Source organism: Theropithecus gelada, chromosome 13 (genome assembly GCF_003255815.1).
Source record: "Theropithecus gelada isolate Dixy chromosome 13, Tgel_1.0, whole genome shotgun sequence".
NCBI classification, from domain to species: domain Eukaryota; kingdom Metazoa; phylum Chordata; class Mammalia; order Primates; family Cercopithecidae; genus Theropithecus; species Theropithecus gelada.
The window spans coordinates 81,515,376-81,539,403 of record NC_037681.1 but is presented as its reverse complement, the minus strand read 5'-3'; the positions used below and the strand labels follow the sequence as shown (position 1 = coordinate 81,539,403).

Below are 24,028 nucleotides of genomic sequence, written 5' to 3'. Positions count from 1 at the left end.
AATAGTGTACATAAAGCACTAACGTTTACTCCCTGACATACAACAAGTGCTTAATAAATGACAGCTATCACTTATAATTTCCTTGTTTTATATTGCATCTAGACTTATCTGCCTCTTTAAAAGTCTGGCCTATTAATTTGGCAATGATTCACAATTTTAAATGAGCATACTCTTGACCCAGAAATTTTCCATTTCCAAAAATTTATCCTAGGGAAATAATCACACAAGAGCTCAAAGTGTATGTTCAGTGGAGCTTTTAAAACAAAATGAAAACAACATAAATGTTCATTAATAGAAGACTAAATAGACCAGGTGCAGAGGCTCATGCCTGTAATCCCAGCACTTCAGGAGGCTGAGGCAAGTGGATTGCTGAGCTCAGAAGTTCTGAGACTAGCCTGGGAAACATGGCGAGACCCTGTCTCTACAAAAAATACAAAAACTAGCTGGGCATGGTGGTGCGCCAACTACTCAGGAGGCTGAGGTGGGATGATCGCTTGAGCCCAGGATGTCAATGCTGCAGTGATCTGTGATCACATCACTGCACTCCATCCTGGGTGACAGAACAAGACTACCTCAAAAGAAAAAAAAAAAAAAAAGATGACTAAATAAACAAGTTATGTTCCACCCAAACAATAAAATACTCTGTTAAAAAAAAATAAAAAGATTTGTAAGTACTGACACAGAAAGTTTAAGGTATATTCCTGAGTGGAAAAAAATGAAGGAATAGAATAGGATATATAGCATGATTCCTTTTATATAAAATATATATTTCTACATATAACTAAATATGTATAAAGAAAATTCCAGAAAAATATACGTCAAACTTAATAGCAGTCTCCCCTGCTAAGGCTGGAAGGGAAGAAGGGGACTTTTGCTTTCAGCTTTATACTAAATAGTATGAAAAATAAAACCTAGAGAAAAGAGATGCAGATCTTATGGCTCATAAAACAGTAATTATCTGTGAATATATTCCTTAAATTATCAACATAGCTCTTAAATTACTTTTATACATCCAGGAAAAATACAAACCACTAGTATAAGGATGTCTTAAATATGACCAAGAAATATATTCTTTGAAAATATTATAGTCAATTAATTCCTGGCTTCTGCATATTTAAGTAGCTGCAGAAGACTTCAGAATGGAGGCTACTCTAAGTATAGGATGCCAGCATCTACTGTGGTAGTACCTACCTACTCAAACAATACAGACAGCTTACAAGTAACAGGAAGTATTAAGTATTTATACCTATAGCACAAGGCAGATAGTACTATAAGTATAAATACTTAATAAATGCTATCCTCAATAAAATTCACTAAACAGTAGATAAACATATACACAAATATGCTATGAAAATACTTTGTGTGATATCTATTATCTCTATGCTTCTTCTTCCACATTGGGATTAAATCTTACTGGCGAATATACCCTTGAGCTAAATGCACCCCAATACCTTATAAACACAGTGCCTATTTAACATTCAAAAGGGGCAGAGTATGTTGTCAGCTGGAAGTGGCATAAGGATGGCCACATTCAGAAAGGATCACAACATTTTGAAGTTTTATTATATAAAACAGTGATACTCTCCAACAATACCAAAAACCTCTGTGTGCGTAAGATTTTTTTCAACAACTGTGAAGAAACTATTTTAAATAGTATACTTCATTCCTCAGATACAGGTATAAGTCAACAAGTAGAAAAGTAAACACAGAATTTAAAACACAGGTTCAAGATATAAATAGCTGGGCACAATGGCTCACACCTGTAATCCCAGCACTTTGGGATGCCAAAGCGGGTAGATCACCTGATGTCAGGTGTTCGAGACCAGCCTGGCTAACATGGTGAAACCCCATCTCTACTTAAAATACAAAAATTAGCTGGGTGTGATGGTGGGTGCCTGTAATCCCAGCTACTTCGGAGGCTGAGGCAGGAGAATCGCTTGAACCTGGGAGATGGAGGTTGCAGTGAGCTGAGATTGTGCCATTGCGCTCCAGCCTAGTGACAAGAGCAAAATTCTGTCTCAAAAAAAAAAAAAAGGCCGGGGGGCGGGGGAGAAAAAATAAATAGAAATCAACACCCAAATAAAGAGAAATGATTTTATCAAACATACTTACCATTGAATGGATTGATTCCTGCCTTTATTCTTGAAATAATAGCTTCTTTTACTTCTTTTTTCTTCACACATCGAATACCCAGATTTTGGAAACTAGGAGGAAAAAAACAATATTCAAAACTGCATTATAAACACATGGAATACTGCAAAAAGCAAACATAGCAATACTGAAGTTATCATGCTGTCAGCTGGACATACCAAAGCATGAATGTGCTTCCAATTGCCCTTAATAAAGATCAGAGAGTAAGAAGTGGGGTTATATGGCTGGGTGCGTGGCATGCCTGTAATCCCAGCACTTTGGGAGGCCAAGGCAGGTGGATCACCTGAGGTCGGGAGTTCGAGACCAGCCTGACCAACATGGAGAAACCCCGTCTCTACTAAAAATACAAAATTAGCCGGGCATAGTGGCGCATGCTTGTAATCTCAGCTACTCGGGAGGCTGAGGCAGGAGAATCGCTTGAGCCCGGGAGGCAGAGGTTGCAGTGAGCCGAGATCACACCATTGCGCTCCAGCCTGGGCAGCAAGAGCAAAACTCCGTCTCAAAAAAAAAAAAAAAAAGGAAGTGGGGCTGTACTTCTAAGAACTGTTAAAATGATATATACTATATCATTTTAACATACAGTGTTTTACAATTACATCTTACTAATATGCCTATGTCAAACATACCAAAATATAGATTAACTGTAAAGCAATACCAAATGGTAAAATTTACCTCCCAAATTCGGAATCAAATCAATAAAGTCTGTATGTTTGATAACACAAAGCAAAAGCTGTAAAAAGATGTTCACAGGCTGGAGCTCACACCTATGTTTTGCTAGGCCCACAAAAGTGTTGCCTATATTTTTAAAAATCTGCACAGATTATCTACATTTAGAAATCGGGTAATTGCATATGAACATCTGGATTTCTGGCTTCTCTTGTACATGTTAAAGACCTGGCAATACTAGGTTGGCACAGAAACAACAGGCTAGGGACTGAACCCCATTTATGCAGGGCTCTTCAGTTTGCTATAGTGCCTGTTAGTCCTCCTACACTTGACCCACACCACTCTTTTATGCTGTTTGCCTAGCTCCACAGAGATTTGCTTTTTGAGCCCTGAATTCACTGTTACTAGCAGTAGAATATGTTTTGTGCCATATAAAGTTACAGCCATTCATCACAAAAAATTACTAAAATTTTTTTATTAGAAAGAATTTTAATGCTAACAATAATATTTAACAAGTTTCAAAATGTCATTTACGAAAAACTTCCCAATAGCTACAAATATTACTAATTTGCATATGTGTAGCATAGATGATGGTGGGGGGAACTCCCCCACCACCATCAGTCATACTTGTTCCCACATGGAAAAACCATGACATCAGTAAAATTGGGTGGGTGTGAATAAGGAAGCAAAACTCAATTATAATAACATTACTATTGTTCAAACTTCACATGACACTGGCAACTAGAGGCTACTTTGTCTGCCTGTCTCCATGCTCATGCTGTCTTATGTTCATGCTCTTCACATTCAACACACTTACAATTTTGCTAGCACCTAAAATATCTCACATTTCCTTCCTCTGCCTCCAATAACTACAAAAATAAATCTTAAAAAAAAAATTTTTTTTTGAGATGATCTCACTCGGCCACCCAGGCTGGAGTGCAGTGGCACCATAACAGCTCACTGCAAACTCCACCTCCCAGGCTCAGGTGATCCTCCCACCTCAGTCTCCTGAGTAGCTGGACTACAGGTACATGACACTCTACCCAGCTAATTTTTATATTTTTCTAGAGTAAGGGTTTCACCATGTTGCCCAGGCTGGTCTGAAGCTCCTGGACTCAAGCATCTGCCTGCCTCAGCCTCCCAAAGTGCTAAGATTATAGGGATGAGCCACTACGCTTAGTCGGCTAAAGTTTGAATTCTTAATCCTTTCTTGAAATCTAGGAACTATAATCCTCTTCCTGAAAAGTATTCCACTTCTTTGAAAGATTCTTGGTTTGATTCTTTTTCTTTGGCAAAAGATTTTACAGAATTCTTCATATTAATATATTTATATTACTTCATTTTGTTTCATATGGATAATCTCATATTTGACTGCTAGTCACAGAATATTAGAGGTGGTGGTAATTTTTGAAATTCTGAAATGAAGGATCAAGAGATTGTTTGAATCAATTATTCATTCATTCATTCACAGACATTCAACAAGTTTTGGGGTTCGTACTATATACCAAAAACTCTGCAAAGTAATGGGGATATACAATCCCTTTCCTCAAGAAGCTTACAGTCTAGTGGAAAGGTTGGCAAACTAACTCATCGACCAAATCCAGCATCTTGTCTGTCTTTGCACATAAAGTTTTATTGGAACACAGCCAAACTGATGTTTACATATTATCTATGGCCGCTTTCATGCTACAACAGCACAGCTGAGCAACAGAGACCATACAGCTTGCAAAACCCCAAATATTTACTATCTAGTACTTTACAGAAAAAGTCTGGTAGTCTCTGGTCTAGTGAAGCAGATATACATTAAATAATCACACATACACAAATGCTAAACTGCAATCATAACAAGTTTTATGAAGGAAGTATACATGATGTTATGGGAGCCTATGATGGAACAGAAGAGACTTCCAGGCAAAAGGAACAGGTCACACAGAGACCCCTATAGAAGAGCACTGGAGGAGGAAACAGAGGAAACTACAGGAAGGCTTTGTGAGTGGAGTGTAAAAATTAAGGAAAGTAGAGTTAATTGGAGGCTAGAAATACAGGTGGGTCATGTGGGCCTTATAGGATATAGAAGGAATGCTGTCTTTATTCCAAGAGCCAAACAAACCCATTAAAATGTTTTAAGCAAGGGAGAGACAATTCCATTTGTATGTGGAATTCCATAAGATCACTCTGGCTAAAGTGAGGAAAGATAGAAGGTTTGGAAAAGGTACAAAATGGTTGATGCAAGACCAGTCAGGTTATTCCAGCAGCCCCGGTTTAGACTATAGTGGTAGTACGACAGTGATGAATTTCACTGAGTGAAGTGGATAGATTCAGAACCGCTTGAGAAAGTAATTGTTAGTAGATTCAACGTGTACACCTGGATGAGGAATGCCAGAGATGACACCTATAGGCCTTTCATAGCAATCACTAACACATGGCACATTGGAACAAGACCAATTATGAGGGGAAAGAGAGATGATCACAGTAAAATCATGGTTTGGGGCATATTCTATTTGAAGTGCTTTTTTTTTTTTTTTTTTTTTTTTTTAAGAGATAAGATCTCGCTATGTTGCCCAGGCTGGACTCAAACTCCTGGGCTCAAGCAATCCTCCTGCTTCAGCCTCCTAAGTAGCTGTAACTACAAGCATTGGGCACTGTGCCTGGCTACTTAAGGTACTTTTGAGACATTAAAGGGAATATGTTGAGAAGGCAATCAGACTAAATACCATTCCCCACCAAAAGGAACCAAGAATCTCTGGAAAAAGCTGATAGCTTCATGGCTGGGCAAACAAAGCACAAGATGGCCAGGCATGGTGGCTCATGCCTGTAATCCCAGCATTTTGGGAGGCTGAGGCAGGAGGATCATTGAGGTCAGGAGTTTGAGACAAGCCTGGCCAACGTGATGAAACCCTGTATCTACTAAAAATACAAAAATTACCTGGGTATGGTGGTGCACGCTGGTAATCCCAGCTACTTGGGAGGCCAAGGCACAAAAATCACATGAACTCGGAAGGGGGAGGTTGCAGTGAGGCGAGATTGCACCACTGCACTCCAGCCTGGGCAACAGAGCGAGGCTCTGTCTCAAAAAAGAAAAGCACAAGTCTTGAACATTTTGTTTTGTCAGAAAGTAAAAAAGTGCTCAAAGAAAGATGAAGACATATCAAAAAAACACAGGAGACAGTTTGAAGAGGCTTGCATTAATCAAATCTGAGTCAATTTGAAAATCAAAAGAATAACAATAACTATAATACATTAAATACAAGAATGCATGAGTTTACAGTGATACTTTTTAAATGGAGAAAGAGAGGAAGGGAAAGTTCTTCTTTATAATAGAATGCCAAGATAATATTACTAATAATGTAAAAAACTGAAGGAATATTTTGAGAATTATACTGCATCACTTCTATAGATTTCTTGCCCAAAATGTTTAATGTTAACATGAAAATATTATTCATGTTATTCATGTTAAATATAATGCTACCTATAGTGTGTAATCCTTAATGGGATCCTGAATTGGGGAGAGAGATGGAACAGCCATAAAGAGCATTATTAGGACAGTAAGTAAGGTGATCCAAAAATTTAACTGCCTGTAACTAAGAAAGAACAGCCAGAAAAGCAGGAAGTAAAACGGAAGTTTGTTTTCACAGAAAATAAGGAATAAAAATATTTCAGGTAAAGAGTGATCACAGTGTAAAATGTTGTTGGGAGGTCAAGTAATATAGACAAATATTTGCCAAGTGTGTATAATACTAGATATTTTATGTTATTGTAAGAGGAGCATTTAAAGCATTTTTTTCTAAATGGTTATTACTAATATATGTAGAGACTATTAACTTCTTTTCTGTTGTAATTAGTTCATTTTTCCCCAAAAGCCAATACATGTTCATTACAAAAATGAATTATAAAATATAAGTTAAAAGAAAAACATAAAACCCTACAATCTTACCCACCCAGACAACTACTAATACCTTAGTATTAACATATATACATCATATATATGTATAAATTTATCTTAAACGAAAATAGGATTATTCTTTACATATCGTTTTAAAACCTATTTATCTGGCCAGGCAACGTGGCTCATGCTTGTAATCCCAGTACTTTGGGAGGCTGAGGCAGGTGGATCACCTGAGGTCAGGAATTCGAGACCAGCCCAGTCAACATGGTGAAACCCTGTCTCTAATAAAAATACCAAAAAATTAGCTGGGTGTGGTGGTACATGCCTGTAATACCAGCTAACATGGGAGGCTCAGGCAGGAGAATCGCTTGAACCAGGGAGGTGGAGGCTGCAGTGAGCCAAAATCACACCACTGCACTGCAGCCTGGGCAACAAAGCAAGACTCTGTCTCAAACACAAAAACAAAAAAACCAAAAAACAGAAAACCTATTTATCTAATATAGTGTGACTATCTTTACATACCAATAGACATACTGGCAATATGATTTTTAAGGCTGTACAGGAGTACATTGCATGAATGTATCAGTTTATTTAATTAATCCCCTTTGCTTACTATTTGAATTGCTTCTAGCTTTTTGCCATTAAAAAGAGAACTGCAACGAACAGCATTAGAGCATAATGTCTGAGTACATGTAATTATTTTCTGAGGCTAAACTCCTAGAAGTGGAATGGCTGGCTCAAGAGGCATTCATATTTTTCGGGCTTTTGTTATGCAGTTAAATTGCCTACCAGACGACTTTATTAATTTACATTCTAACATGATGAATGGGCCCATCTTCTGGTAGCCTCACTATCATGAAATATTACATGATTATTTTTCTCTTAGAACTATTGTTATATGTTAATTCTATAACCTGCCATTTTCTAAATAATAACTCTAGAGTTTTCCAGTTGATTTTTCTCACATCCAGGCATTTTTATGTTAACTGTAAATGGGTGTGGCACAATGGCTCACATCTGTAATCCCAAGCACTTTGGGAGGCCAAAGCAGGAAGATTGCTTGAGTCCAGGAGTTCAAGACCACCCTGGGCAACACAGCAAAACCCAATCTCTACAAAAAATACAAAAATTAGCCGGGCATGGTGGTGCATGCCTATAGTCCCAGCTACTCAGGAGGCTGAGGCTGAAGATGGCTTGAGTCTGGAGGTGAAGGATGCAATGGGCCGAGATCATGCCACTACACTCCAGCCTGGGTAACAGAGGGAGACCCTGTCTCAAAATAATAATAAGTTAACTATAAATGAAAAGACAGAGGCCGGGCGCGGTGGCCCACGCCTGTAATCCCAACACTTTGGGAGGCAGAGGCAGGCAGATCATCTGAGGTTGGGAGTTCGAGACCAGCCCGACCAACATGCAGAAACCCCATCTCTAATAAAAATACAAAAAAAATTAGCCAGGCGTGGTGGCGCATGCCTGTAATCCCAGCTACTCGGGAGGCTGAGGCAGGAGAATCGCTTGAACCCAGGAGGTGGAGGTTGCAGTGAGCCAAGATTGTGCCACTGCACTCTAGCCTAGGCAACAAGAGCAAAACTCCGTCTTGGAAAAAAAAAAAAAAAAGAGTGAAAAATTCTTTCAAAAACTGTCCACCCCAAGAAAGGAAATCACAGTATACAATAAGTTTACGTTTACTTTTAATAACAATAAAAATGTCTGCCTGCTAACCATCATAAGATGTGTCTACTAATGAAGAATGAAAGGGTAGTTCTAATGCAAATAGTAAAAATATAAGTGTAAAATATAGTAAATAGAAGTAGAATGAGAAAATTATTCTGCTAAAAAGTAACCGACTGTCATGGAGAAGAAACAGAATGTCCTATGTCTTATCTTATTTCTGAAGATGTCTGTAACTGAGTACTTACAACAAAGGTCTGCGTTCTTGTCCAAATTCTGCTTCATAGTAGCCGTCTCTGCAGTCTTTTCCAACTAAATCATGAGGATGAGGTTTATATGGGTCATTCTTTGTTACTAATGTAATTCTCACTTTTCCTTTTCCATAATAGTTCATAATCTGAAAAAAGGGGGAAATTAAATATATGATCCAAATAGATCGCATTAGAAACTGATCTACTAAATGAGAGTTCAATTTACATTAATTATAATGTAATTGGCACTAAATAAATAAAGTCCAACTGACAAACAACTGCACTTTAGATGAAGCTTTCCAGAGAATACCAGTATAGAAGAACTTACCTCTCAGCTTCTTGACATATTTTCTGCCCTAATTTCATTTGGTCATATCATTTGACTCTGCTTAATTCTCCTTTTAAAACAAGTAAAACTCTACCCAAATTTTATCATAGAACATGAGAAAACAGATGTTAAGTCACTAAATGCCCAGCTCTTAAATGTACTGTCATACCATAAACATTCCTTGAATATATATTTAAGCCACATTGGAAAGGATAGCACATAAATATGATCATTTTACTTAATATGTGACATTTCACTTCACAAAAATATTTTTTCAGTAAGCATACCCCAAGTGCACTCTAGAATAGGCAATAAATCAAATTGAGTTTAACAACATCAAATTTCACACAGAAAGTACATCTTAGAACACAGAGTAAAAAGGAGAGTTTAACATGGAAGAGGAATGAGGACAGGAAATAATGCTTAGTTTGAAAGCTAGTAAATTTGCAAGAACAAAGTGGGGAATATAAAAACCAGCATACCACAAAGGAGCAAGGTAAAGTAAGAATGGCTAGCTTACGAGGTAGAGGAAACTAAAATCCATAATTTTGAATTAGAATTTGAAAGTAACCAGGAAGTATTACATTTCTTTCTGTATGAAAGTAAAGGTAATTGCTCAAGACTGTAAGTAGGCAAATACACAACTCAAGCTGTAAAGTGTTTAGGACCTACTGGAATAGTAAAAATACAGATCTTAGAAATATTTTAGAGATGCATAGGATAAGACGAATTATGAAGAAAACTTTAAAAATGACTCAAAAAACTGGCCAGAGTATTTCCTTAGTTCCTTTTTATTAGTATCTCACCCATTTTAACATTTAAAAGACTTAGATAACCCAAATCCATACTACTGCCAAAAATGTGATAAAAAAAGAAATCTGGAATTCAATATATAATTTTGCCACTGATTTATTCTATAACTTAGCAATTCCCTTTAAGTTCATCAACAGAATAGACTTTGTAAATAATCTAGGTATAAAACAATGAATTAAGATCTGTTGATAAAAGTAACACTTTTCAAATAAAAAAAAAAGTAACACTTTTCAAAATCTACTTTACCATTCAAGTTTTTAATTGGCATTTAAAGGATAAACCCTTCACTGAAACTCAAATGAAAAACAGTTTACAAATAGAAAATATAAATTTAGTACATTGGGCTGGGTGCAGTGGCTCACGCCTGTAATCCCAGCACTTTGGGAGACCGAGGCGAGCGGATCATGAGGTCAGGAGATTGAGACCATCCTGGCTAACACGGTGAAACCCCGTCTCTACTAAAAATACAAAAATTAGCTGGGTGTGGTGGCACACGCCTGTAGTCCCAGCTACTCAGAAGGCTGAGACAGGAGAATCACTTGAACCCGGGAGGCGGAGGTTGCAGTGAGCCAAGATCATGCGATTGCCCTCCAGCCTGGGCGACAGAGTGAAACTCTGTCTCAAAAAAATAAAAAATAGGCCGGGCGTGGTGGCTCACACCTGTAATCCCAGCACTTTGGGAGGCTGAGGTGGGTGGATCACAAGGTCAGGAGATCAAGACCATCCTATCCTGGCTAACATGGTGAAACCCCATTTCTACTAAAAATGCAAAAAAATTAGCCAGGCACCAGTGGTGGTGAGCACCTGTAGTCCCAGCTACTCGGGAGGCTGAGGCAGGAGAATGGCGTGAACCCGGGAGGTGGAGCTTGCAGTGAGCAGAGATTGTGACACTGCACTACAGCCTAGGCAAAAGAGTGAGACTCCGTCTCAAAAAATAAATAAATAAATATATAATAAGTAAATAAATTTAGTACATCTTGGCCGGGCGCGGTGGCTCATGCCTGTAATCCCAACGCTTTGGGAGGCCGAGACGGGTGGATCACCTGAGGTCAGGAGTTTGAGATCAGCCTGGCCAACATGGTGAAACCTTGCCTCTACTAAAAAATACAAAAATCAGCTGGGCGTGGTGGTGGGCACCTGTAATCCCAGCTACTCGGTAGGCTGAGGCAGGAGAATCACTTGAACCCAGGAGGTGGAGGTCGCAGTGAGCCAAGATTGTGACATTGCACTCCAGCCTGGGCAACAAACACGAAACTCCATCTCAAAAATAAATAAATAAATTTAGTACATCTTATAACTATTAGTATGTTTACCAAAGTCATTTTTAGTCAAAAGCTTTTAAAAATTTATGCTAATGTGAGAAAACTACATTTATAAAGTGGTATTTCAAATCAGTCAATGACCCAGAGAATCAGAGACAAGCAACAAAGGTAAGAAAAAGGACAAAAAAATGTTCTAGCCCTAAGACTAGCCAAGAAGAATTATGATTGAGTTATCAAACCTATGTTTAATCTACAGAATAGTATCACTCACCTCTGTAGAGAATGGGTTTTCCTTATTATCTTTGTGTTCCATGAAAAAGAACATGATCCAAAAGCTGCCAACTACCCCCACCGCAGATAGCTATATGGTGCTGTGTATTAACCTAAGTAGAGCGACTAAACATTATGAGTCGCTCTACTTAGGTTAATACACAGCACCATATAACTATCTGCAGTGGGGAAGACTCCATATTATATTTAAGAGATGTCCTTAGACATCTCTCTAATAGATGTCTTTTTAACAGATCCATTTAGAAAAAAAAAAAGGCAAAAAGAAAAAGACAAAACTGTGGAGATGATTGTTAAGAAACTGTCCCTTTAAAATAATTGCTATAGCTAATATATGAAGCAACTAATAGCGAGATAGACATAGAAGAAGGGTCTATTACCTGAATAGAAGGGTATGTTCGGTTGTTGTCTGTGCTGTGCTCCCCTGGAATGCTGCCCGCTGATCGCCCTTCACATTTGTATCTAAAACGCATTCCCCTCTGCCTGGGTTGTTCAATTATCTCTATATACGGGTTATACGCACCTGAAAAGTTTTTTAAAAGGAGGAGGTCAGTGAGATTAATATAGCAATTAATAATGGATTTTAACACGTCTGTTTTTTCATAACAGCAGACTAAAATAAAGATTTTTTTTCCTCCTAACATTAAATAACAAGGTTGAAATGTTATCTTGGAGATTGGCTGGGAGAGGCACCTTTTTTTCCCATTCAGATTGAGTCCCTATGTAGTGTCAAAACAAGTCATTCAAACCATATTGATTGGTTAGCACTTTATAGCTTAATATCTATGGCTAACATCAATATGAACTTCTGAGATAACCACTTCAGAGATATCCACCTCCCACGTGAGACCTAGCAGAAGGGTTTCCCCCAAGATTCCCCAAGAAGGGTAAAGAAGATAGTACTCAGAAGTAAAATATTACACTCCTAAAGTGAGTTAAATGTATTTAACTGCTTGATTTTACATCATATTCATAATACTGAATGAAAAGACCATTCACTGAAAATGAAAATGCATTTAAATCCCTGCAGAAGCATATGTAAGTTTTTTCTATCTCCATTCAAATGTTAAAGGACTTACACATAGTATATCAAAACAAGCCCCAGGAGGGACTTTAGGCTCAAAGAATGTGTCATCAGTCCCATGTAAACCTTTTCTAAAGATACAACAGAGAAAAAAAATTATTTACTTTCTATAATAACTAAAATTCAAAATAAGCATCTGCAGAATGAATTGCTGATACATATAATAACATGATGACTCTCAAAATCATTATGCTGAGTGAAAGAAGTTAGACCAGAAGAGCACATACTGCATGATTCCATTTATATGAAACTCTAGGATATGTAAAGTAGCCTACAACGAACAATAGCAGATCACTGGTTGCCTAAGAACAAGAATATATGGTGGATAGGAAAGGCAGGGGGGACAATGGACATGTTAATTATCTTGTGATGATGATTCCAAGGTTGTATAGGTATGTCAAAAATTATCAAATTGCATACTTTAAAAGTGCAGTTTGTTGTACATAAATTATATGTCAATATGTCAATAAACTTATTTAAAATATATGTAACTTTACTATTTTTTATTATCCAAATTGTGGGGGAAAAGGTAAATAGACACTCAACTGTACTTGCAAGTAGGGGAGTTAATAGGGGTGTGAAGATGTTTTCCATTAAAAAAAAAAAAAGGGGTCCCTTAATCAGTTTAGTGCCGACTAAGGCTTCTCCTGTTAGAATGCAAGCAATCCTGAGAAATGGTAACACAGTGGGCCTTATCAGAACAGTATGAAGAAGAGGCCTCTGGAATCCTACCCCAGCTACTTCCTAACAGTAAGACCACGGAAAAGTTATTAAAATTAAAATCTCTTAGTTTCCGCCTCTGTAAAATAGGAATAATCATAATAGCACCTACCTCATTGGGTTGTTGTGAAGATTACAGATTATACGTGCTAAATTCTTACCAAGTGTCATATATACATATATGTTCAATAAATAGTGTCTATTATTTCAGATGCTTTCTTTATAACAATGATTTAGTGATACCATGGTGGCATCACAACTGTCACTCTAAAGGACCTTACAGAAGAGCAAGGCAAACAACACATATTATTAGACTACAGAAGGAAGGAAAGCACTAACAAAATTTTGTGGAAATAAGAGCGGAAGAGTCAGGAATGCCCAACTGTGTCAGTGGAAAAAGAGCGGTTAATGAAGCAAAAGAGTGGGGGAAATAAAGAGGAAAAAGTTAGGTATTCTAGGCAAAGGGGAACAATGTGTCCACAGAGGAGGGTTTATTTAAGAATCACCAATGTTTGTAAGTGGAATACACTTCCTCTCTTAGAAAGAGAACTAAAAGTCAGAGCACACTTGGCAATGTGGATTTCATTTTATGTGTGATGAAATCAATGAATAATTTGATGCAGGCAAATCACATGATCATATTTACGTTTTAGAGTAAAAATTTTAAGCGGGGCACAGTGGCTCACGCCTGTAATCCCAGCACTTTGGGAGGCCGAGGCGGGTAGATCACGAGGTCAGGAGATCGAGACCATCCTGGCTAACACGGTGAAACCCGTCTCTACTAAACATATAAAAAAAATTAGCCGGGCGTGGTGGTGGATGCCTGTAGTCCCAGCTACTCAGGAAGCTGAGGCAGGAGAATGGCATGAACCCGGGAGGCAAAGGTTGCAGTCAGCCGAGATCGGCCACTGCACTCCAGCCTGGGCAACAGAGCGAGACTCTGTCTCAAAAAAAAAAAAAAAAAAAAAAATTTTTAGTCACAGCAGACAGAAAAAAGAAAGCAACGTGATCAGTTTAGAGACCACTATAATAATGTGGGCAATGATGACAGTATGTCTGATATATGGCAGTGATAAAAGGAATGAAAGATTATTTAAAAGATAAAATTGACAGCACCTGGTGCCTGAACATTAGGGTTAAGAGAAATTAAAAAAATCACTGATGGCTCAGAAATTAAAGAATCATTGATGGTTCCATGGCTTCTACTTTGGGTTACTGAATAAAGTATTACCATTACTTTCAATTTTATTCTGTATGGTGCAAACTCCCTGTGCTTGAATCTACTACCTATTTGTTTATTCAAAAGATGAAGAGCCAGAGAAAACTGACTCTAACCCATACATAATCCTTATTTCAGTTTTACTCAAAAACATAAGATATGCAGATGAGTATTTCACAATTTTATCCTTGCATATTTCAAATATTTCAAATTCATACTGCAATTTCAATTTTTTTTTTTTTTTTTTTTTGAGACTTAGTCTCGCTCTGTCATCCAGGCTGGAGTGCAGTGGCGTGATATCGCCTCACTGCAAGCTCCGCCTCCCGTGTTCATGCCATTCTCCTGCCTCAGCCTCCCGAGTAGCTGGGACTACAGGTGCCCACCACCACGCCGGCTATACCTGGCTAGTTTTTTGTATTTTTAGTAGAGACGGGGTTTCACCGTGGTCTCGATCTCCTGACCTCGTAATCCGCCCACTTCGGCCTCCCAAAGTGCTGGGATTACAGATGTGAGCCACTGCGCCTGGCCGCAATTTCAAATATTTCATACCCTTATACATCCTTGTAGGAGTATTTAAGAAAGAGTATATTTTCCTCTTAAAAACTGTTAAAATCAACATTATTTTTTAAGTGACATTTTAAATAATTTATGTGGCTGAAGTAAAAGCCAAATAAATCCCCGCCCACTACTTATTTAAAGGTGTCTTGGTGGGAAACTGATATAAAATGACATCGTTGGCCGGGCGCGGTGGCTCAAGCCTGTAATCCCAGCACTTTGGGAGGCCAAGACGGGCGGATCACGAGGTCAGGAGATCGAGACCATCCTGGCTAACACAGTGAAACCCCGTCTCTACTAAAAAAAATACAAAAAACTAGCCGGGCGAGGTGGTGGGCGCCTGTAGTCCCAGCTACTTGGGAGGCTGAGGCAGGAGAATGACGTAAACCCGGGAGGTGGAGCTTGCAGTGAGCTGAGATCCGGCCACTGCACTCCACCCTGGGCAACAGAGCGAGACTCCGTCTCAACAACAAAAAAATAATAATAAAATAAAATAAAATGACATCGTTAATAAGTGTTTAACTTTGGGAGGGGAGAGTATGAATTAAAATTCTAGGTTCATAGTGAGCATTCAAGTATTTCACTGAGGCTGGGCATGGTGGCTCATACCTGTACACCCAGCACTTTGGGAGGCCAAGGTGGGTGGATCACTTGAGGTCGGGAGTTCCAGACCAGCCTGGTCAACGTGGTGAAACACCATCTCTACTAAAAATACAAAAAATTAGCTGGATGTGGTGGCAGGCACATGTAATCCCAGCTACTTAGGAGACTGAGGCAGTAGAATTGCTTGAATCCAAGAGGCAGAGGCTGCAGTGAGCCAAGATTGCACTATTGTACTCTAGCCTGGGTGACAGAGCGAGACTCCATCTCAAAAAAACCAAAACCAAAAACAAAAACAAAACAAAACTTCATTGGTTACAAGACACTTCTTTAGATTGTTTATGAAAATGTCTATTAAAAGAACAGAAAAGTAGTTGTTGAAAAGATTAAATAAAATATTTCTAAATAGTAAAAATTACATAAATATCGGTTATCATATAATATTGAGTATTTAAAATCCTTGGAATTTATTTTTCTTATTGCAGAAGCTCTTAATTGGTAAAAATTAACAAGCTGGGGGAATGCAGAGTATTACAACCAAGTAACAGAGTATATTGTAATGCTCTACATTCCCCCAGCTGGAAATAATCTCCCCTCCTTTAAACTACCATAGTATTCTGTTTATAGTAATTATTCCAAATAACTGTAATTTAGAGAAAATTACATCTTACCATCTTATTAAACTTACCATCTTATTTAATTAAAATTAAACTTACCATCTTATTTCTTCTTGAGATAAAGCTACTTGTTTTATTTCTTCAAGCTACTTGAAGGCAGAAATTGTGTTTTACTCATCAGTGCCTTGTATACAGATATTCATTAAACACCTATTGAATGAATGACTAAAATATCTTAAGGTATTTTGTTTATACAAGTTACTCAAACGTTAAATAATCATGTACGTGATTAGTCAGATTTTTTAATTAGATTCCACTACCAAGGAAAAAAAAAATAGTGCTTTGTAGGTACCAGGATTGCTACATCTCAGCATTTCCTCTACTCATTCATATTTCGATTTATCTGTGTTTATGATTTTTAAAAAACTTCCCAGCTATAAACCATTTATATAATGCATCAGTACAATGCACCAGTTATTTCCTTCCTCAGTACTGTGCTTTGAGCAGTGCCATTCTTCCTGAATATAAAATGTGCTGAAAAGTAGTCATCTATGGAGTGGAAGAGGGTAAAATATAAATCAGGAAATTGTAGGGAAAATAAGTACTCTTAATTAAGATAATCTCAAATCACCACAGTTTTGAAAAGCACAAAAACGTCTCCAAAGTTGGCTCTAAACAAGTTGATTACTGTATTTTTCTTTAAGCAATACTATGCAAAGTTGGGACTGACCCCTATATTCTGAAGAGTATTTTAAAAGGCTAATATACATCAGAATAATATCTGAAATACAGTTAAAATGTTTGTAAGATATATTTATGTTTTCATTTGCACTTAGGCAAGAAAGAGTGCTATTTTAAAACATAGTGCCTATTTAATAAAGTATGAGTTTTTAAGATAAAAAATTACATTGAAATAAATGTTTAAATGGATCATAAATTATCAGAAATAGACACATTAACTAACATCTTATTGCTAGAATGAGCAACCAGCATCAAGTATATAGAACAAAAAGTTAATTATTGTAATTACAACACTTTTGAAAGACCCCTTTATATACATTTCTCATTTGATCCTCTTAACTTTAATCTCCATTTGAAAAACAATAGAAATTATTATCCCAACTTACAGATGATAAAACTAAAGTTGAAAATTATATGGTTATAAGAAAAATGAATTATGAATGGTACACTAATATGGCACTGCCAAATTTAAAAAACAAGCATAAAAGCAACTGGAGGTAATAACTGATACAGCACAAAACCTGCAATCTAAAATAAATGCAACTTAATTTAAGAAGATAATGCATCCTGGTATAGCCAAATGAGTATTTAGATCCAAAGAAATCCCTAGAACAGAGTTCATACTGGGGATGAACATCAGAATCACTTAGGCAGTTTTTTAAAAACATGAATGTCCTTACCCCACTTGAGATGTTTAAAAGAAAAATAAATCTTCAAAGTTTTTAAAGCCCAGATACATGTTTCTGAAAAAGCCTTCCAAGAAATTCTAACACACTCCTGATTAAGAATAATTGCCTTAAAACATGAAGTGAAAGCAACAATGCACATATTGAGAGAAGTAATCTGCGCAAAGCAATTCTGGCTACTCGTAACTTGTTTTTCTCTCCCACTCAAAAAAGAACCTTATTCAAATGCAAGCAAGAAAAATGACAATACAGCGATAGCCTTCAAATGCTCTCATTTATTTAAAAAGTAAATAATTTACAACACAAATATTTTAACTCTTGCAACACATCACACAAATGATTGTCACACCAGTGTGTCAACACCATAGTTGAGAATAGCTGACTAGACTGCATGTCTCTCATAAAGGTCCTGGGTGACAGACTTTGCCTAAGACCTAAAGGAGCCAATGGAGCTAACAATGTACCTTTTTCCAAATATCACCTCTACTCAGTTTGGAGAAAAAGAAAATAAGAGCTACTATTTTTTTCCTCAAACCAGGTCTCTCATCAGCCAAAGGCTACTCCAATATATGAGGCTGACTTCATTACTCCAATACATCAGCTGACTTTCAACTGGGCCTTCAGAATCAAAGAAAGGAAATTTTCAGATGAGTGTTCAACTGATTCATGCACCACAAGGTAAAAACTGTAAAAGATTCTGGCAATAGGGATTCTGTTACCATGGGGGGTAAAAAGGTAAGTCTTGAAAAAACTCTTGCACGTGCCAGGGTAAAATAAAGAAATTTTAAATTCTGTCCTAGATTACACAGGTATTAAAGTTAAAAACAAATGGCAAGACCAAATCACCTCTATTTTAAAAATAAAAATAGAGGAGGCCCAGATAAATAGGAATTTCAGAAAAACAATTTTATCCCATGCAATATTTGGGTCATGTGCCTACAAACAAAACCATTTTCAGAGAACCCAGATGAGAGAAAGTTGGAACAAAAGGAAACTGAGTCCCTTAAAATGCATAACCTAGATGTTCCTAATTATGATTCATTGTCTGGCTCCTCCCTAGTCATTACATTAACTCATTCCCTTTATCTATGCCTATCACATGTCACCTTAATTATTTAACACCACTGTTATTTCTATTTTTTCAAGTGTTGCATTTCTGAAACATTCATGCTCATGTGTGGCCTTTTACTTAAAAAAAGAAGTCATTAGCTGTAGCTATCCATTCCTAACTTCCAGCCCTGTTATTAAAGATTAAGTTGCATCTTTACTTACTTCCATTTCCCCCCTTTAATCGAGAAAAATAACAGTTCTCTTGAAATTCACACTACAAATAGTTGGTAAGAAGTGAGGTTTACAAAAACAATTCATTCCAGTACTTCCTATTGTGTGACATAGAAGAACCATACTAACGAAAAATGTGAATAAAAATAAATTATCTAAATTTTAAAACATTTTACCAAAGACAGCACTAATTATTAGTTAACAGAGCTACATGCCACACAAAGACATTTTGCTCTTTTTACTGGAACAATGAGAAGGTTTAAATTCAGACATAAAATATCTAATTTTACTTATATTAAATAAAATAGAATAAATATACAAAAGCAACGACTGCCTACTATGCATACCTTAGTTGGGTTTGGGAACATTTTCCTTCACTATGTCTATTATTATGTCAAAAGACTGTAATCAAGGTGTAATTTTTTTTAAAAAAGCAACGAAAAGCAGCTTAATACAAGCTGTGAAATCCTAATTAACGTGCTAACTTATCTAAACAAAATTTAGAATCATATTATATACATGATTTTAAACTACATTCTAAATCACAAAATTTTGCTTGTAAGATTATGATTTATGTTACTTTTACATCATAGCTATCACATAATCAACACTTATACCTATTTACATATGACATCTGGTGAGAAATGAAGAAATGCTCTTAAATGCTTTGTAATGAATAAAAGTACTTTTTGAGGTTTTAATACTACCTTACTACAAAGAGAATCTAAACTAGACAATGAAAAACTAAGCAATTTCTTTTTCTTTTTTTTTTTTTTTTTGTGTCACTTTTCTGGTTAAATTGCTGTTTCAAAACAGAATAGGAATTTAGAATTTCATTACTGAATCTTTTTCTATCTCTAAGGTCTTTATAACAGATTAAGGAAAAGTACACAGATTCCTTTAAACATTTTCTTTTTTTTTTTTTTTTTTTTTAATTCCAGGCTTGGCAGTTTTCTAACAACTGAATTACAATTTAAATAACTTGTTACATTTTAAATAGTGCCATTTTAATGCAACTCTTGAGAAAAGACCAAAAAAACAAATAGTTAATCACCCTTCAACTTCTAAATCTTTTAAATTTTCTATTTCTTTAAACATTTCCTCCTTACTTTTAGGGAATCCTTCCTCCTCACAACAGCACAAAATACAGTGTCAATGAACAAATTTAAATTGTATTACATTTTAAAATCCTGTGGGTCTTAACAATACTCTATACAGAAATGGTTGTTTCCTCTCTCATTTGAAAAAATTATAAGTATTACATTTATGCAATACATCAATAAAGTTTGATTAAATCGCCAAGAGGCTGAACTTAACTTACAATGCTAGGCATTCTTCATTACTTCCAAACAAAATCTTTCTGATAACCAATAAATTAACAAAACATTTGAAGTCATCTTAGCACTTCTAATCTACACATGCTTTGAATTCACAAATTTACAGGATTATCTGAAAGTCTGGTGTCACTTAAGTGGGAAAAGGGAAAGCTGAAATATTTTAAACTTCACTTAGTATTCTCACAACCACAGACAAACTGAAATCAAATGTCATGTGAAACACCCCAATTTCCTTTTCTGCCTACAGCAATAGCTATGGCATTGTTCTGCTCAACCTTTTAAAAAGGTTCTTTAAGCTTCCTACTTCCTCATCTCCACTAGACATCAACCAACTTCTGAGGGTCACTGGACCAGGCAGTTTGGGGATGCGAGTCAAGTTCATAAACGGTGCCCCCTCTTCACTTTCTTAGGTACAGCATTTAACATATGCATTTAGCCCTCCCTGCCTTTGCTCACGCTGCTTCCTCTGTCTGGAAAGCGCCCCCCACTCACCTTGGCAAAATCCTGGTAAAAGACCAACTCGAACCCAGGCTACTTAATTTCTCCCACCACCCCGGCTCTCCCGTCCCCCCAATCTTGAGCTCCAGGCACCCCGAAACCACGTCTGTGTATACAGGAGGCTCTTCCTTGCTCTGCAATGTTTCTTATAAATTTATTTCCCCCCAAAGGGAGAGATCGAGCATTTATTAAGGGAAAATATACAGTCAAATAAGTGATAAAGTTGTATTCACTACTACCCATTATTTTAAAGCACGGATATTCTAAAACTCCTCTTTCCCCTTATTTCCAGCGGGAAGGAAGGGGGATTCAACGTCTCTATTCATCAGATTAGAAACTATGTGCTTTATCTCACAGTAAAAATTACACACTCTATTTTTTTTTTTTTTAATAGAGACAGGGTCTCTGTCGCCCATGCTGGAGAGAAGGGGCGCGATCTTGGCTCACTGCAACCTCCACCTCGCCCAGGTTCGAGCGATTCTCCTGCCTCAGCCTTCCGAGTAGCTGGGATTACAGGCGCGCGCCACCACGCCAGACTAATTTTTGTATTTTCAGTAGAAACGGAGTTTCAAAATGTTCGCCAGGCTGGTCTCGAACTTCCGACCTCAGATGACCTGCCCGCCTCGGCCTCCCAAAGTGCTGGGATTACAGGCGTGAGCCACCGCGCCCGGCCTACACCTGGTTGATGCAACATTAACACTTAAAATACCACGGATTTTTAAATTCGTGTTAAAATACCACGAATGATTTTTAAAGCCGTGCCGCATTTTGTACAACTGTCAGTACAAGGGGGATCACCTCTTTGCATCTGACGAAATTAAAAAGGGGGAGAGAGCTTGCCTGAGGTTTGAAGGTTCCTCATTCTTGTTCTAAAACATAAAACCACCACTTCAATACATATCCATTTTTAACATGAGAACTCCTCGTCCTCCTTTAGTTCGCTTATGACTTCCCTAATCCTAAAATCAAGTCATTAGGAATTTCTAAGTTTCCTGCTATGACAACAGAATCAAATTACAGACCGCGGCTTGGATTTTGCACGCAAACCCTGAAACAGGTAACTTTTTAAAAAGCTGACAATTTTACCATATGAGATTTTAAAGACAGAACGCGCCCCAGCCAAAACTGAGCTCCCTAAACTCACAGCGGCAGGACCCCAAGAAAAACTCCTTCTCCCCGGCCCAGGTCCCCGCCCCAGAACACTCACCGGAGGCCATGGCTCCGTTCCCTGCACCTTCCCGCAGGCAGTTCCCGGCGTCCTGGCCAGAGGCGGCCGTGGTCAGTCAGTCAGTCAGGAGGCCGAGGGACCTCTGCCGGCGGGGCCCCCAGTCCCCCGACCACCCCAGGGTCCTCCTCCTTCTTCCCGCCCTCCGCTGGGTTTGCGGCTCACACCTTCCCACCCCCTGAATTCTTGCGCTCCGGGTCACCAGCGTCGCCCGTCCACCGTGCGGGAGCCAGGGGCAGGGGGCGCAGCGGGGCGAGAGCCGAGTGCCGGCCAGGCCGAGAGGCTGGCAGCCTGGCGGGAGGGGAATTTCCCGCGGCTGACGTAGGCCCGACGCAGCCTTCAAGCCGGAGGCGTGGGGCGGGACGTCCTAGCTGCCGTCGCGCGCGCGACCGCCCCCAGCGCCCCGCCCTGCCCGCCCCCGCTCACGCTCACCGTCCGCCCCGGCGCGTACGCCCCCGGCGCTGCTGCGGCGGCGGGCTTGGGAGGGGGTCGAGGGAGCGGGAGCTTGGGGTGGGCTTCGGAAGCGCAGGGAACGGCGGCAGCCGGGAGGTCGCAGCGTGAGAAGGCCGCCGGCTCCCGAGAAATCCCCCTCCTCCAGGTTGTTCTTCCGAGTGTGGTTTAAAGTTCAGGAGCGGGCGGGGGGGTGCGGATGACGTAGAGAGGGCCGGCCGCCCGGGAGCTTTTAGGGGCGCGCCGGGCGGCCGAGCGGGGCCGACCCTCCAGGCCGGGGAGGGCGACGCCCGGGGTTTTCGAGAGGTGGTTCCCCCTCTTCCCGACTTCGCACATGCAAATCTCCACCCCCGCGCCAGCGCGGAGGGGGAAGTGCGGCTGCGGCAGAGCCTGTCTTCTTCTATAATTCCTCTATTTGCATACGGGGACCCCCCCACCCGGCTGATTTTTTCCTCTTTCTATCTAAATTGCGAGGGTACTGTGAACTTTACGTCTTTTACCTACTGAAACCCGTTTAAACTCAAAAGGTCCGCACTTCCAGGTCGTTGTCTCATTACGCAGTGCGCTGAAGTTTAGTGGACGCTGTATCCTGAGATTTCACACAGATACCGAGAAAGGGGAAAATGGAGCAAACATTTAGTGCATTAAAGGACCTAGGATAACTACGTTTCCTTCATTTGAATAGTACCTGCTATGCGTCAGATAATGTCTATACCTAATCTATGACGTATTTATTATTTCTAATTGTATAGATGAAGTATTCGGGGTTCAGAGAAGTTACTTCAACATACAGCACTTCCAAATGCTGGTAAGAAAAGGCACAGTTTAAAAAAGCCAGGGTTGTCTGACTCCAAAGCTCCATACCCTTGCCCCATCCCTTACTAGTTAAAATAAGTACGGAGAGGGAATGGGGAGTATCAGCCTGCCATACAAGTGCCCAAAACTGGGGGACCCAGGTGGGCAAATAATTAAAAATATCCCGCCAACTCCAAAGTATTCGTTCCACGAAATGCACAATGTACAACAAAAGAATGAAACAGTTTTATTATTGGATACGTACTAAAACATACCATGATGCACATCACAGGCAATCCACTGAAGAGGGTGCAAAGACTAAAAAAAAAAGAAACCTAATCCTTTCATATGGTCAGGCACATACAATCCATTATATACCTGTTAATTGTCTTTATCCAAAGGAAAATAATGGAAAGTTGTATCTTGGAGCCAAGAGCCAAGGCTTAAACCCCCCTAGAGACAGAGACGTGGAGCACCATCCTTGATGTTCACTTTCCAAGAGATGGCTCCAAGGCCCTCAAGAAAGACCTTCTGAGGATGCAAAACTAGCAAGAGGCTTATTTAGCTTTTTTAAAACATGTACATACCTTTCAAAGAGATGGAAAACATTTTCAATTCTCTGAAGGAATTTCAAAATGAAAAGTGACTGAGGGAGAGGAATGTTCTGAGGAGGTGACATTTGAGCTGAGTCCTCAGTATAAGAAAGAGCTGGCCGGGTGCGGTGGCTCACGACTGTAATCCCAGCACTTTGGGAGGCTGAGGCAGGTGGATCACGAGGTCGGGAGTTCAAGACCAGCCTGGCCAAGATGGTGAAACTCCGTCTCTACTAAAAATACAAAAATTAGCCAGGCATGGTGGCAGGCTCCTTGTAACCCCAGCTACTCGGGAGGCTGAGGCAGAGAAT

At 38.9% G+C, this 24,028-nt stretch overlaps 1 protein-coding gene across 1 annotated transcript in view; it reads right to left on the bottom strand.

Annotated features, from left to right (window-relative positions):
- REL (REL proto-oncogene, NF-kB subunit) overlaps positions 1–22,216 on the bottom strand; it is a 42,950-nt gene extending 20,734 nt beyond the window's left edge. Inside the window, exons 1-4 of the mRNA XM_025353908.1 lie at positions 21,862–22,216; positions 11,697–11,839; positions 8,623–8,771; positions 2,113–2,204 (exon numbers count right to left, since the gene is read on the bottom strand). Of these exons, the coding sequence (XP_025209693.1) occupies positions 2,113–2,204; positions 8,623–8,771; positions 11,697–11,839; positions 21,862–21,871 (394 nt within the window). The 5' untranslated portion in view covers positions 21,872–22,216. The remainder of the gene's footprint in view (positions 1–2,112; positions 2,205–8,622; positions 8,772–11,696; positions 11,840–21,861) is intronic.
- Positions 22,217–24,028: the final 1,812 nt, after the last annotated feature.